At 30.0% G+C, this 16540-nt stretch overlaps 1 protein-coding gene across 3 annotated transcripts in view; it reads left to right on the forward strand.

Moving 5' to 3' along the window:
• The window catches only part of LOC116768247 (protein unc-13 homolog B-like), a 169376-nt gene that overhangs the window by 140776 nt on the left and 12060 nt on the right, over window positions 1-16540 (forward strand). For 2 of the 3 annotated variants that reach the window (XM_061523446.1, XM_032658925.2), the window contains 7 exons: window positions 730-804; window positions 976-1195; window positions 3759-3891; window positions 4143-4249; window positions 5768-5909; window positions 6079-6205; window positions 6414-6554. In XM_061523446.1, coding sequence (XP_061379430.1) covers window positions 730-804; window positions 976-1195; window positions 3759-3891; window positions 4143-4249; window positions 5768-5909; window positions 6079-6205; window positions 6414-6554 — 945 coding nt within the window. The remainder of the gene's footprint in view (window positions 1-729; window positions 805-975; window positions 1196-3758; window positions 3892-4142; window positions 4250-5767; window positions 5910-6078; window positions 6206-6413; window positions 6555-16540) is intronic. The other variant, XM_061523445.1, reaches the window with a different exon arrangement.

The following is a 16540-nucleotide window of genomic DNA, read 5'->3' on the forward strand; positions in this document are numbered from 1 at the left end:
AATAGGGGTCACCTTATTAAATTATAATGTAGCTAAACCAAACTATTATAACTGATATTTCCTGATATAAATTAATGATCTCGTTGCATTTTACCCTTAACCATGGACCCGCAGGTTCTCAAGGTATAATTCTCCCATAACACTTCTTTCTATGCATGTTTCTATAAAGGTTTTACTGCTTTAAATATGCAACCGCTATATATATATAAAATATTACTGTCGTTACCGCCTTACGCAACCGCATGTACTGCTTACTTTGCTGCCCTGATATACTTAAATATCTTTTTAATTGCATAGGAAATAACTACGTAAGTTGTGCACGAGCATACATATATATTTATTTTTACAATATTCTTGTCACTGCACAAGTATCTACAATGTCGCTTTACTAAAACAAAATTGAAGCATTCTGTACTGTTACTATTTTTGATGAAATATTTTACTTAGACACAATATGTTTAAAGTTTTCTATAATAAATACAATAAAATGCAATTGTTTGTTCTGATAGTATTAACTTTAAAAACGACAGGCTTAAAATACAGCTTATATGAATTGCATGTGTAGCATATTTTAAAATCACTAGCAGGCTCTTAAACTTAAGAGAGCAGTTTGAGCATAGTATTTTTTGATAGAAGAGATAGAACCTATAATCTTTTTTGGTCGAATTAATATTTAGAACTTTCGTGATTATTTCGGTACAGATACTAAAATTCTTAAATCACCTCTAGACTATGGCAGCTACGAAACGGAATGCTGGATTGACGTCTGCAGTTCATCGTGCTACGTTGAATGATGAGGAATTGGTGAGACATTTTAATTAAAAATATCAAATTAATTTATAATAAAAAAGTAACGTAATATTATTTATTTAGGAAACCTATTGTAACTTTAAAAATAAAGTTAGTAATAAAAAAATTTAAATATAATTTTTTCGATCTAGTTATACACGAAATCAAGTAAAAAGTTTTTTACAGAAAATGCACGTTTACAAGAAGACTTTGCAAGCACTTATCTATCCTATATCGTCGACAACGCCGCACAACTTTGTCCTATGGACCGCCACCTCACCCACTTACTGTTATGAGTGCGAAGGATTACTCTGGGGTATAGCCAGGCAAGGAGTTAGGTGCACAGAATGTGGAGTGAAGTGCCACGAAAAATGCAAAGATTTGCTTAACGCTGATTGTCTACAGAGTAAGTAGTCTTAAATGTTGGTCGCCGAAGCGCGACAATAATCGGTTTTATGACAACTTTGGATTCCATTTTTATCTTACAATTTGTTGTCAATATTCTAACTATTTTAATTATGTCTAAAAGTACCAAAGCGAATTGCAAAGTTACAGCTACAACTGAAAAAATATATAAAACTAATAAGCTCTCATGAAGCCGATTATTATAAAACCATGATCATAATGTGGTATTCTGAATTATTAATAAAAAAAACCATCAAATAAAATAATTTAGACGATACAAATCTATTATCATGGTTTTTAAGGACAAAGTTGACGTACGTTGATATTATAGTTTAGGCTATGACGATGTGTAATCAACTGTCACGTTGAGAAAAGATCGTTACATCATAAAGGCATTGAAACTAACTACATCGATGTTTTCTACTTTTCTGGCAGTGGCGAAGCGCCGTTCACCTTATTACGATGAAGTAGTGTCAAGATGCACTCATAGTGGCTCACACAGTAGACAAGATCTTTGTTGCACAACGATGCCGAGCAAATTACATTTGATTAAAGATCGTAAAAAACTTTAAAGTCACTAGTGTTTTTTTTTTTTACATTTTAGTCTAAAGTTTAGCTGGAATTAAAGTAATAATGTTCTATAGATTCTGTGTTTCGTCTCTGCCATTATAAAATATATAAAATTCTGGGATTAAAGCGACAATAGTACATTCTTAACAAACAAATTGTTAAACATCTTAAAATGAGGGTGGTCTTAAAAAGGATCAACTTTTTATTTTGGTGACAATTCTGACCTATAGAAAAACATCTCATTCTTACATGAGTACATTGTGAACATTATTTGTTGTATTATCGTACATAGTATTTGATGTGATAAGGTAACGATCTTTTCAACAGAACGTTTTATTCCCTTTACGTTGTAAGTAGCTAACTAGATGACATCTTTATATAAGGTAATATACATCTGTTGTCTGTGGTATATTTTAATATCTGAAACTCGTCGCTGTAGAGTTAACAACTATTAGAAAGACATATGCATGAAAACATCACGCATGGTCGTCAGTCGCTACATTTACATCAGCGATTATTCAATCGATAGGGTCTATCAGATTAAAAACACTGTAAAACAAGAGTAAGTAAACAAATCGGTAATATATGGTTGGATATAACTATCTTAATGAAAACATATTTTTTCCATTGACGTTGTCTTTTGATTTTTGATCTTCTTTTTGTGTGACCTCATATAATAAGGCATGATCCTATCCGCGTGAAATTCCCCTGTTTGCTTGATCGGTGTGCATGGCTATCGGTTTATGAATATTTTTCAAAATCAATATAAATACTTATTCGGCCAACATCACAATGTCACTATCATTAAGGCGGGCAGTCGTTTGTGTAAAAAGAAACAGATAAAATAATTACTTGCCTATTATACGACTGCACGTCAATGTCATCACATAGTCTACATCTTAGAAGCATTAACATGATCTTAGGATTTTATTTTTATTTATATTTCTTTATTTATATGTAAATTAAAGTTTTGTTTTATTTTAAGTATTAAATATACGTTTAAGTGAAATAGATTACGTGTATCTTTTTTATTGTATATGTTTTATTATATCATTAATAAAAATTATTATTTTATATTATCTGTGGTATATAGTTTTTTTTTATTAAATTTCAGAGTATAAATATTAGATATATTAATGTTTTTGATATGTAGACTGTATATCACCTAGCTAGGGTATTCGGTCCCCAGTTCCTCACGGGTTACCCCGCCCAGCGCCGAAATCTTTTCAAGAGCCCTAAAACTTAATAATGAATATTATATATATATTATACTTAATATTTCACACTTTTTTCACAATTCTATGAAATATGTCTTCAAGCCTCCAGACACGAGCCCCCCTACGTTTAAACTACAATGTGCCTGTTAGCGATGTGTGCACGCAATCCAGTATATTTCCAAAACAATATTATATGTGGTCTTAGTTTACTTTTTTTCGTCTTTTAATTTATGTCCTTCAATTTTTCTGTATTAATTTTAATTCTTATCTTTTCTTTTAAACTCTTATATAATCTGGTTTTAAACAACTCACTAAATAATGTCAGAGTTAAAGTTTTATTTAAATAAAATCCAGGTCAACGCAAAATATGCGTACTGTCATAAAATTCTATTTTTCAATAACATATATATTATAATTAATTTAAATATCAGGAAATATTTTGATTACCTAAATGCTATTTATTTTAAACAGGTTACATGAATTATTAATGTATTTATTGATAATACATAATTAAATAGTTTAAAATTAAAATGACCATAGCTTTGAGATACTTTTATATTAAAGGCGCCGTACTCAGGTTTGCACCGGCTGGCGCCGCTCAAGGTCGGCGACCTTATCAGATGCAACATGACATGATTGCGTATGATTTACGATTCTGAGTTGATATCTGGTTGGGTTGAGGCCTCTGAGTTGTCGTGGCAGGCCTGACTGCAGGGCGGGGGGCCTTCCCGGCGCAACCCGCACTAATTAAGAACAGTGTTGGCACCGCCTGAGCAGTGTGTTTCGCAGGGGCTGCTGAGAAGTCTTCAAAACATGGCGCTGAAGATAAGGCAAACTCAATTATAACAGCAATGAAGGAACGTATGAAGCATCGCGAACGTGACAAACCAGAAATATTCGAACTGATCAGGTTAGTGCTTTATATGGTATTATTTATAGTTCTCCTTTTTTGCCACTAAAATATTCTTCCATTATATCACACTTCTTAACTGTCCATTCTATATTTTGTGTTACAGAAATGGTATGGTATTGTTTTGTTTATTTCCAGTGCTGATTTATACACAAGCGAACCATTGACAAAATGTTATTAATGGAGATTCAACTCATATCACTATGTAAATTTACTGTGCTATAATTTTTATAAATACATGTATGTAACAGACGCGTGTTCAGCATTGAATCCGAGGGACATTCCGCACATATGAGCACCGTGAAGCAGTCCGTCCTGGATGGAACTTCGAAATGGAGTGCGAAGATCGCCATCACAGGTTGGAAGATGTGTCGTGGCTAACCAATATTTTTTGCAGATTGTCGTGATCCTGACGAGGAGGAACTGTGTAGGAGTGACAGCCATCCAACATATACGGTTCATACAAGACACTATAAATTGATTCGTGTCTTTCGTTTCATGTGGCGGCCAGGCGGACTTTTAACGTCGACCCCGACACTCACATAGACAGCCTCGAACAGGCCGAGCAAATCACTATTGAAGGGACTTCGAAATGGTCCTGCAAAATCGCCATTACAGGTTTGCAGTGGTCTTTTGCGGCTAAGACCGCACGCTCGCAAAATTTGATTCTATTAGAAGACTTCGCCTACTTTCTCTATACCACTTTTTTGGTGTCTGCTAAAATAACGTTTTCGTATTATAATATAATTATAGTAAGTCGGAGAAGTATGAAAATTTTAACACACACCAAAACTCTATATGCAATCTTACTTTAATTACTATCCCAGTCCATTCACGGTCGTTAGTGCACTGCCTCAACTCACTTTTTTGACAGAACGTAGCTATTAACCATCAACACATGGAAATTCCACGAATCTAACACTAACAAAAACCAATTTACAAAATCAATCTAATGATAAATTACAATATGTGCACACACAACTGTTATAATATTTTATACAATACGATACTTCACATTGAATTTAACAATAGCAATTTATAATCGGCAGCACGTCTGCTAAATTGCCACGATTGCATGACCTCACCTTTAATGTTAATTAATTTATAACTGTCACAACCCCAAATCCAGGTGATGAAATGCTGTTATTAAATAATAAATTTACACGTTTGTCGTTTACAGATATATATATAATTTAATTCTTTGCGTAGTCTTTCCCACATTAGGTGAATGCATTGATCTAGCGAAGTTGAAGCATGCAGGACCTGAGACCCAGAGACTGTAACAATATAAAATTTCTATTTTCCTCCTTCTTTCTGCTCTTCTTTCCAAAATACTTCGATTCGTGAAAATTCCGCAAAATTTAGAAACCATCCCCGTGCATATAATTTTTAATCATAATTTACCTATCTTGACCGATATTGCATTAGAAGTTGCGAATGTAGTCGCTATGTTCAAGTTGTTATAGACTCGAGTTTGGGCATTCATAGATAATTTTGGTAGATTTGAAGCTAGTGTCTTCTTTAAATGAATCAGACCCCGGGACGGGAAGTCAACAAATTGTCAACTGTTCACTGAAGGTACTTTGGCTTTTCAGCGGTAAGTAGAAATTGTAGGAGCGTTAAAATTATGGCCTTTTGTAAAGTTCATCTCATATCAGGTAAAAAAACTATTTGTTTTGCAAATATTTCTGTTATTTTATGTAAATGCCTTTAAAGCATTTGGTGCTTTCCAACGTGAGAGCTTTATATAAATATATAAAATTATATAAATTTAGCTACACATAAATTAAAAGCAGTATCATAAGAAAATACTATTATATAGTTCAAAAATATCACCTTATTATGTCTGGGACTAAGATTTTATTATTTAAAACAGTTATCTGCGCACAAGGCTTGATAGCCAAGGATAAAAGTGGCACCTCTGATCCGTACGTAACCGTCCAAGTAAGCAAAGTCAAGAAAAGAACTAGAACCATGCCGCAAGAGCTTAACCCTGTGTGGAATGAAAAGTTCTACTTGTAAGTTTATTTGTAATAGTAATAAAGAACATTTTTATTTTTCTTACTTTCTAAAATTATGCTTAATAAAATGTTTGAATTGTTATACAAGACTCATAACAAAGAGCGATTTTATTTCGGCCATAATTATTTCATCCCCAATGCTCTAAAATCAAGTTTTATATTGCAGCGAATGTCACAATTCCTCCGATCGGATAAAAGTCCGAGTTTGGGATGAGGACAATGACCTTAAGTCCAAACTACGCCAGAAGTTGACAAGAGAGTCCGACGACTTTTTGGGCCAAACTATAATTGAGGTAAATAACGAAAAAGCCGGTTGCCCCAGATAAATAAAATTTAAACTTATTTTAAATGACCTTTTTCTAGTTGTTTTGCAATTAATATTAACTGTGGCACGTCATTCATGAATCCATCGATTTTATAATTAAAGTTGTTTTATGCTTGAATTTCAGTGCACTGTAAGTTGTTTTTTAATTAAATAAATAATTTTTAATTTTGTGCCAGGTTCGGACATTGTCAGGTGAAATGGATGTCTGGTACAATCTGGAAAAGAGAACTGACAAGTCTGCTGTGTCAGGAGCCATTAGGCTGCATATAAATGTAGAAATAAAGGGAGAGGAGAAGGTGGCACCTTATCATGTTCAGGTAAGGGACGTTTTTAATAAATATATTTTAATTTTCTTTTAAGTGCTTACACTTGTAATCTCTTAAGTTTACAATTATAATGAGATCGTTTCAATCTTTCAAGAAAATTAAAAATATGCATAGGAAAAATTTGAAATGCTGAATTGAACAATAATTGCTTACAACTTTCTTGTGGTGGGGTAATATTAGACTTGTATTACGAGTGTCCAGTGCACAGCAAAAATTTAGATTCTGTAAATTCAAATCAGCTACGTTATTTATTGTTTTAAAAGGAAGCTGTGACTATCTTAGAGCAACAATATAGTTTCAAATTCCATGTGAGAACTCAACAGGTCTGAAAGTTTTGGCACCATGCCCCTTGGCCGCGTTCCAGTCCAATAATCACTGCGCAGTTACGTACAATCGCCAACTTAGCGAAATATAACTTAAAATTATTTTAACAATGCTACTTTAATTAATTTACGGCTCACCGAAACTATTATGTCAACTTATGGTAGGGATGACACTAAGTCCGCTATTTCGTATAATCCAATTTAGATTAAATGAATGTATTTTATGTAAGCTTACGGAAGCAAATTTTCATTTATTTGTCTAAACAGATTGACTTAAATGAAACTTTTACGTATAAATGCAGACATTTTAAATAGTACGTTCGTTTTTAGTGATCATTACTATTCCAAAAGCGGATTTTGTTTTGAAGAGACTTATAAAGTTCGTACTTCTGGTTAATGTAAAAGTTTCTACCTCACTTTTGATAATCATTTATGTTGCTTTTAAGGAAAATCTTGCTTGAAAGCTATGAAATAGTGATAAGTTATCTACGTATAACTAATATTTGTATTTTATTAAATTGATGCAAACGATTTTAATGTTTAAAATATTAACGTTGCGTAATATAAGTAAAATAGTTCTTTGAACCTTAAACAACACCAGCTATAAAACAATTAAAATTATTTTCTAATAAATTTGCTAAAAATTCTACCCGTGCTTCATATTTTAGACTGTAATATAAAGTAAGTAACAATAATCCATGGTTTGTGAAATGAGCTTGGGCCTTACATTCATAATTTATTAAGATCACTTGAATTACAAACGAAAAAATTGTGCGTAAAAAATTTCCGTTATGATATCATACTTTTCATTACTATTGTTATATAGAGTACTACTATTATTATAATTATATAATAGGTGCTGTTTAAATTACCGAAAGTTTATTAAAATTAGTAAATAAGTGAAAAATGCCACTTTTGACGAAAATTTACAAAAAGCAGATGTTTCTATTTATTGTATATAAACTAGTTATCTTACAATGCTTTATCATATCAATTCATTTCTAAATATTGATTCCCTTCTATCCAATAATTGCAATAGGGTTTTTTAATTTTTTCTTCTTCTTCGACTAAACTTTTCATCTTTTGATGTTATTTATCTGATTATTTAGATTAGGTTAAGAAACGCATTATAATCGCATGTTTTAAAGTTAAACTTTCGTTGAATTTTACCTGCTCTAACAGACTTATATTACTAACCAATATTATCAACGAGTTAGATAAGGAAACTAATATATCTATAAACAATAATGAACTATTAACTGTTAGCAAAAATTAACAGTAGCCTAATTCTAAACCTCAAATATAAAATTATTTATCTCAGGTTATAGTGGTAATTTTTCTATTTGTTTAAACATAAAATACACAATTGCAAATAAATATACAGTTATCCAATAAATTTGTGACATACGCGACTTATATATTCGATTGCTCCGTACTATCGTCTGCTATGTTCACGTCCTAAGATAAAATTCAATATTGTAACTTACGTTCGAGCTGCGCCTTTACGAAGTTTCCGTTCGTGTTTTACGGAATGCTGCCCATATAACGTGGAGCTGAGAAAATCAAATGACTTTTCATTATAAAAATACAAACATTCCTCGCGTTCAAATCGTCTAAAGCTAAGAATTGGTATTTTATTACTTTAATAGCTTCAAATTTGTGAATGACAAATATCTTAATTATTGGTATCTCTTTTTAATAAAAAAATCTTGAGTTTCTTATTAGAAAGTACATATTAATCTTATTATATATAAGATTCCATCTCAATAAATGTATATATATATATATATATGTTTATAACACAGCAGCACTACCTCTTCCAACGACAGTAATCAGTCATTGTTTAATAAAAGGCATTCAGTCATTCATCAGTCATTGTTTAATAAATTAATAAAAGGTTTAATTACCAAGGGTTATGTAATGTCAGTGAAATTTTCAAGTTAAAGAAAATACCTAGCGATCTTGAAGCGGGTTTTTTAATTAAATTCTTATAGTATGTCTACATCTTCGCAATGTTAGACAATATAAATATTTGTTTCTATTTAAAGATTCAAGAATTAAAGCACATTGTTTTAGTGGAATGAGTTTTGTCTCATTAACGATGGAACAAATATACAAGGCTTAAGTTTGTTTTTTTAGTTTTAGGTTGGTTGATTTTCACAGCTGTAGTCTATGACTGAAATAAACAAATAAGAATGAATGTTTTAAATAGCTTTCCATATGTTATCCTGACAAATAAGCTGCATTACTGTAGAGTTTCAAAATAATTGTTCAGTAATTTTTCTGTGTCTGTGTGTGTTTGTTTATTTCATCTAAAAGATTAGTATTACTTTTTAAACACAAAAGTTTTATAGATTTATATTAACTATAACAATAAAAACAGTTTACTCGTCATTCGCGATATCCTAATTTTTTTTTTTATAGAATTCGTTTGTGGCTATTTTTATTTATTTTTGTAAAGTGATATGATGCGATAGTGAGATTTTTTGTTTTAAATTGAATAACTTACACGATATCCACACCACAACACACATGTAATATTTTCAATTTAATAAGTCCAAATTGGAACAAGAGCGTAATTTTACTATTGACACGTTTTGGAAAAATATTTTTTCTTATATACAGTATCTAGACCTTCGTGAAATAAAACAAAATTTTTGATTTACTACTGGTTTTTTATTATTTTAAAGTACATACTCCAGACGTTTCGGTTACTTTTCACAAACCGTGATCGTGGGCACCATTACTACAAGTTACCATTTCTGCAAAGTAACCGAAACGTCGGGAGTATGTAGATAAAAATAATAAAAAACGAATACTAAATACGAAATATTAGTTTCATATACCCTTCAGTTTCCTTTGCATTACTTTCATTAACGTTAAATGAGATAAGGTGAACTTTCCTTACAATGTGTTTTTCCTTAGACGACGTGAATTTACAATTATTTTTTCTATTTTATCATAGAAAAGAGACGAACAAAGCAACCTTTTACAAATTTCCATCAACATAGCAATTTGAAAATTATTAATGTAATATTTTATCCTATATACAAAATTTACCATCACATATGTTTTACTGTTTGCAATACATGGCATAATGTATCCTACGAAACGCTTAAAGATACTGCAACCAAGCAAACAAAATAAAACCAGTAACTCTTCCAAAATCACCTTTCACAGTCAAAGTAATGCGTATAACATTGAACTGGGACTATTAAATAAATCCTGTATAAAAATGTGTCCATAAAAATGCATTTACGCGACCATCGGTCCCGAACGCGAATAAATCCGACAACAAAATATACAATGGATTACACACGTCCGCCTCGGCTAATGTTTGACCCCGAATTCCTGTTTGAGTAAAACATTAAGCTCGCTATATATAGTACCTATTATACAAATGACTGTCGGTAAATAATAGCGATTTATTGGTAACCTCAATTCGATCGACCTTGATAGCATTCGACGATGTTAAAATATTACAATGATTCTGCATAATGGAAAATTTATTTGAAATGATTTATAGAAAAAAAATTGTTTTGAATAATGAATACATTAATAATTAAAAGCTAACAATCCCTGGATTTGTTCGGGTAGAATTTTTCGCACGGGTAATGTAATTCTTTCCGCGAATGTAGAATAGCATGCAATTCTAGATTAACGTCTATTTGATCTGTGCTAGGGTTAATTTAAAACCTTTACAATGCATTACAACATCGAAATGACATCAATAAATAAAAAAACACTAATCATAAAATTTTATATAATCATTTAAAATATTAAGTTAATATAAATATCATCCTTAATAGGTAACGTACGTTTGATATTCAATGTAAAATTTTACGTCCATTATGTTTTCTATGTAATAAAAGCCATTAAAAAAAAAACATAATCTCTAAAACGCGACAGTTTTTTGTGGTTTCGACGTGGCTTATTTTATATTTATCAATCGAGGGCTTTGCATGACAAAATTCACAAAACTTTTCATTTTATTCGCTTCGCGTTCTGGTATTCAGAATAAAGGATTACGTTCTGAAATAATCAATAACAACGATTTGTGAAATAATAAAAAAATTTATATCTCTCTGCTAATTTTTAATCTAATATGCTATGTTCTAGACAGTTTAATGGTGAGATATATATGTATATAAGTTTGCCTTAGCCTTCAAATTCACATGAAAACGGTCTAAACATTTCCTTTTCATAATTTCATTTACATTTTTTTATAGATATCAGTAGAATACAAAGTAATTATGAACGTTGATATACATTCAAATTTACTCATCTATGACGTAATAATATTCACTTTCAATAAATATTTCCACGGCTTTGAAGATTACAATTGGTATATACAGTTATAAAATTCTTAATATCATTCTCTAAAATGTTTGAATTGATGATGAAGATAAATTAAAATGTTTCTCGATTTTAATTGAACAAATGTGTGAAAAAAACAGTTGCTGTCTCATAGCAGGTGAGAACTGAGAAGTAATGCAATTAAAAGTTGCTTGCGTGCGACACTCCCGACCCCTTTAACGTAATTGGCAGCAAGAGCTCATAACGTCCTCACAGCAAAACAAACTTAGAATTAAACTTTACTAAGCAATTAAGAAAAATATCTAATGAAGCAAATTATAACATGATAAGCATAAATTTTAATCCAAAATATAGTTGATAAATTAATCCCAAGACTATATTGTTATCTCTTAGTACAAATTGAAACAAATTCAATATACTTTTAGCGTATCTTAAATAAAATACGACGAAATCCGGTTTCTCGTTATTAAAGAGACCTTTACGAAATAATTGGATGTAGTGTCTTATTAGGAACATACCACAATAACGTTGGGAGTTAGAAGTGACACGGTTTTAATAATTGAGATGAAATAGTCAGACTTTTTTTTTATTTATGTAGTTTTTTATATGAATGAAGGGACGAAATAAAGAGTAATTAAAATGCCTATCTTATGTGTGTCATTAATTTTATACTTGTTTTTTGCATTTCGAAACAGTTCTGATCTTTTAATAAAACCAAAAATATATTTTAATGTTTTTTTTCTTTTTTTACAGTTTATTGATACTTTCATTGAGACTGGTATAACCCATACACCAGACCTTTCATGTTAAAATTAGCAAAAAGTTAAATTTTTAAAAATATTTATATATAAAATTGTATCATTAACTTTTTATCTAAAACTAAAATAACCTTTTTAATTCGTTAATTCACAGATTATAAAATAAGAAAAGTATTAAAATAGTTTTGTGATCACCAAATTTAAGCGACAAAGTTCGTATATAGCTATTCAATCTGTATTGTATGTCAGGAATGTTAGTGCTGCAAGTCTTTAGACATCTAACTTCCTATTTGAGTGTCCTAATTCCTGTTCTAAGTTCTCCCATTCTTGGACTGAGATTTTGCTTGCCTTGACGTACATAGACAACGGAAATCATTCAACAAAAGCGAAATCGTCTGGTCGTTTGTCATAATAATATTATTGTTTCAATTTTAAAATTAACATGGATTATGTTACCAAATTAGACAGTTTACATTAATATCAGAAATCAACTCATACTGCTCAGTTTGCTTATTAATATTTACTACGATACAAACGGATGGTTCTGGTTGAAAATTTAAGGGATTGCCAAGCGTTATATTCGTAATCTACGTATCCCCATGAGACACGGGCATGAATTTATTAATATATGTACTGTGAATCTCGCCTCAATTCAATTCAAGTTTTAACTTGCTTTGTCGCCAGACTTGCGAAGACCGAGTCTAGGAAGTTCCAAACTAACATACTCATAAAATAGCCTTGGCAGGGATCGTTAAAAGTTATTTAAAAGGGAACTAATGAAATCAAGTTATACAGACATTAATGTTATAATTAAAACGTCTTGCGAAAGAAACTTTAAAGCTACTTAATGAAGTATAAATTTTTATGTTGTCTACATTTTTAATTGATGGGAATTACTCGAGAGTTCATTATTAAAATGACCTGGTTTCAAATCATCTTCAAGTTTTTAAATATAAACAGACATTTTTTTTAATACGATTTTAAAAGTACTCAAGTAGTTAAATACAAAAATAGCTCAAAGATATTAATTTAAAAAAACATGATCATTATTAAACAAAAGAAGCCATTCCAATATCTTAAATAAAAAAAAATAAAGTGTTTGTTTGAATCGAACTAAGTATAAATAAGGAGTAAATATGAGATAGATAAAGCAATAAGTGACATGGGGGGGGGGTCAAGTGCAAAAGTTAGCATGTAAATTAATATATAATTATACTATTGTATAATGCAAACTAATCGTTGCAAATTGCCAGTTAAATAAATGTATGTGCTAAACAAAAGCAAATATACGTGCGTCCTTCTATATTATTAACCTTAAGCATTTTCAATACTCCTAACAAGTTATCTAGTCAAACAATCGTATTATACCAAGTCCACAATTTTGTTTATGAATAAACCTTGTCGTACAAACTTTAAGCAAACAGATTTAAATAAATTAAAATAATTTAAGACCTCGATTCAACATTTATCTCATTTCAAACAAAATATTTTATTGAAATGCTATCAAAATACATTTTTAAGTAAATATAAAAAAAAAAAACACAATATTTATCATATTTTTATACACTAACTCTAAATGTATCTGATTGCTTAAAGCACGATGACAGATATGTCGCAACAAAAGATGTCACAGTCACGGGTAAATTTTAATAACGTAAAAACGTAATATAACAAGAGCCATTTTTTTTTTCGATTGACCCTCATCAAAACGATGGTATTGATGTTTACAAAAGAATGTTAAATTTTATTTTAGAAACGAGAACAGATTTTTCATTTGACATTAATGATTATAGAAACGAACTGTTTTTGTAAATAAATCGAGGGTCACAATGTCGATGTATCGATGCATTTTTATTTTTAAATACTAATATTTTTATGTAAGGTTTTATATATTTCTTTAAAGTCAACATTTAAGAGATTAATAATCATATGAGCCAAAATAAAATTAATATATTATAATCTATATAAATAATCATTTAATACAGAAGTCTGTACATTATTCTAGAATATAAATGTTATCATATATGTTTACATACAAGTTATTATTAATGGTACATTTATACAAACATACAATTTGCTTCAGTTGTTAGGTAATATTGTTTTTTTCAAGAAGAGATGAGTGAGTGGAATGTCAAAAGTAACATGACAACATTTTCATTTCTAAGTACCCACATTAATCACACGGAACAAGCTAACTGTCAAGCAAACCGTGAAACACTCCTGACAAAGGAATTAGCCTTTTTTTAAGAGATTGCGACAAAAATCTTGTCCGGCATTTCTGTCTTTGGAAGTAAGATAAATGGTTCCTACATGATTACAGGGACTTTTTTAATATTACTCGTAGTGTTATTGTGTAATATTTAATCATCAAACAATGGCACCTGATTATTTTTGTATGTTTATTTTATAGATTTCCGGAGCACCACTGTATTTTCGTCCACAATTATTATAATTTTGAATATTGTCAAGAATTATCTATACAACATACTAACCGCTAACGTCGAATAATTTAATGTAAAACATAATTTAAAAATTAAAATCAATAGTATCTCATTTAATTTACAGCATTTATTTAAATTACGTAAAGCGAAATAAAAAAATTATTAGGTCTTAATAGAATAATAAAATTATCTTGTCATGTTGACATTGTTTCCAGATCATTTAACTTTATGCATCGACTTTCAAGGATCACAACAAAAACGATTTAACTTAAAATTAGTTTTGGAACAAACTACACCTCTGCTGTGTATAATTTTATAAAATGATTGCATACTTCATTTAAAGTTGCACGTATGTTATTTTGAAGTGTACAAAATTTTATTTTATTGCATGTTTTTTTTTAATCTTCTTCATAAAAACAAGTCACCCTTCACATCCTCCATCTTATTCACGTGTCAAAGCCTTCGTGAACGAACATTTTCAGGTAGTGACACGACGGAAGTTAATTTCAGGTATGAAAAGAGTGACTTCATAATTTTTTTAGCATGTTAATATATTATTCAGAGACGACTCTCTTGAAAATTTACAAATTTTTAAATATTTCTAACAATTTCACTGAAAAACTAATACGATCTATACTAATGTTTTTTGACACTTTGATTCGTTCTTATAATCACGGATTCATTCATTTAAACTAATTTATGCCTCCATGATTTATATAGGTCCTTTTAATTAAAGCGAGTCTAGCAACGGCATGCCTTCCCGTAGAAAATTATACCTATTCATTCAGAACATAAATCCCTTAACCGGCCTATCTAATTACTCTGCAGAATTTCAAAATATTCTTTTAAAAGAGCAGCTCTTCCTTTCATATAATATTAAAAAGCTCAAACTCTTCGGCGTCCTGAGAAATCTTAAATTTTATTTCAGTAATTAGCAAATTATTCTCAAGTATATTTTAGAGAAATTCAAGTAATAAATCTTAAATTGTGCAATTAGTCGCTCATTAATTTAAGTTTACTGTTAACTAAATGGTTTCGTCTACAAGTTTGAATCAAGGTTTATTTTGTTACTTTGCTTTAAAAAAATGGTGATGTTTTAGAGGTTCTTGTTAATTAAAAATTACATAATTCTTCATTTTAAAATATTAATAAGTTCACGAAATTAAAATTTTATCAAGGAACTCAAAAAGGAATCGTCGCTTCCTGACTTTTAAGGTCATATATAATACAATATGTCTTGATATCGTTTTGAATTTCCATCTACGCAAAATATAAGCTTTTGTTGGTGTCTTAAGTTGAAGAAGAGTTAGGTCAAGTCATTAAGATTTATCGCCTAGAATCAGGATTCTAACACTACGTCATAAAACAGCACGCAACGCTAAGGAAGAAAAATTCTTAAATGATATTATATTTGTAACATAAAAGTTACTTTTAATTTCAATTTACAACAGTTTATTGTATAACATCAGGGCAAACATTTCTAAATTGTCTTTCACAGAATAAATAATTTACGAAAACTACCCAAAGTATGCCGGTTTGTTTAACTAAAGTGATAACTAATTACGTAATATTAACATTCAACAGACATGATGTTAAGCGTTTGTAATTGTTGTATATAAAACGTAAATTTTGATACGTCCTTTTAGAATTAATATTGCGTATTTTTATATAATTAACAAACACAGTAATGTAACACACCTTTAACTTTGCAAAATAAAATTAATTGAAACACGAGTACAGTAGTTAACCTAATTTAAAGAGGAAAAAGTAGACGAAAATTAAATTATAAAACGGATGAAAGCTTAATTCAAAGAACATTAAAATATTTGTTCAGTCAAACATCTTATACTAACTAAAAACTTTTCGTTTTTATTAATTATACTTACAGAGCTTGTAAATAAAAATTATATTAGAATTATCCGTTATTTTATATCCCTGTCGTAGATAAAAAAGACAAAACAAATCCTCCCATATAAAACTCTTAATTAGGCAAAGGTCACATATGGAATGTGATTTGGGAAAAGCAAGTAAGAATTTTCATAGACATATTATTTAAACCTGGTGACTAGATTAAAATTTGTCGACTTACAAACTTATGTAAATTTTTTAAGGTAATTTCAATCTTCGGAACGGTCGGT

This window comes from Danaus plexippus, chromosome 19, assembly GCF_018135715.1.
Source record: "Danaus plexippus chromosome 19, MEX_DaPlex, whole genome shotgun sequence".
Classification (NCBI taxonomy): Eukaryota; Metazoa; Arthropoda; class Insecta; order Lepidoptera; family Nymphalidae; genus Danaus; species Danaus plexippus.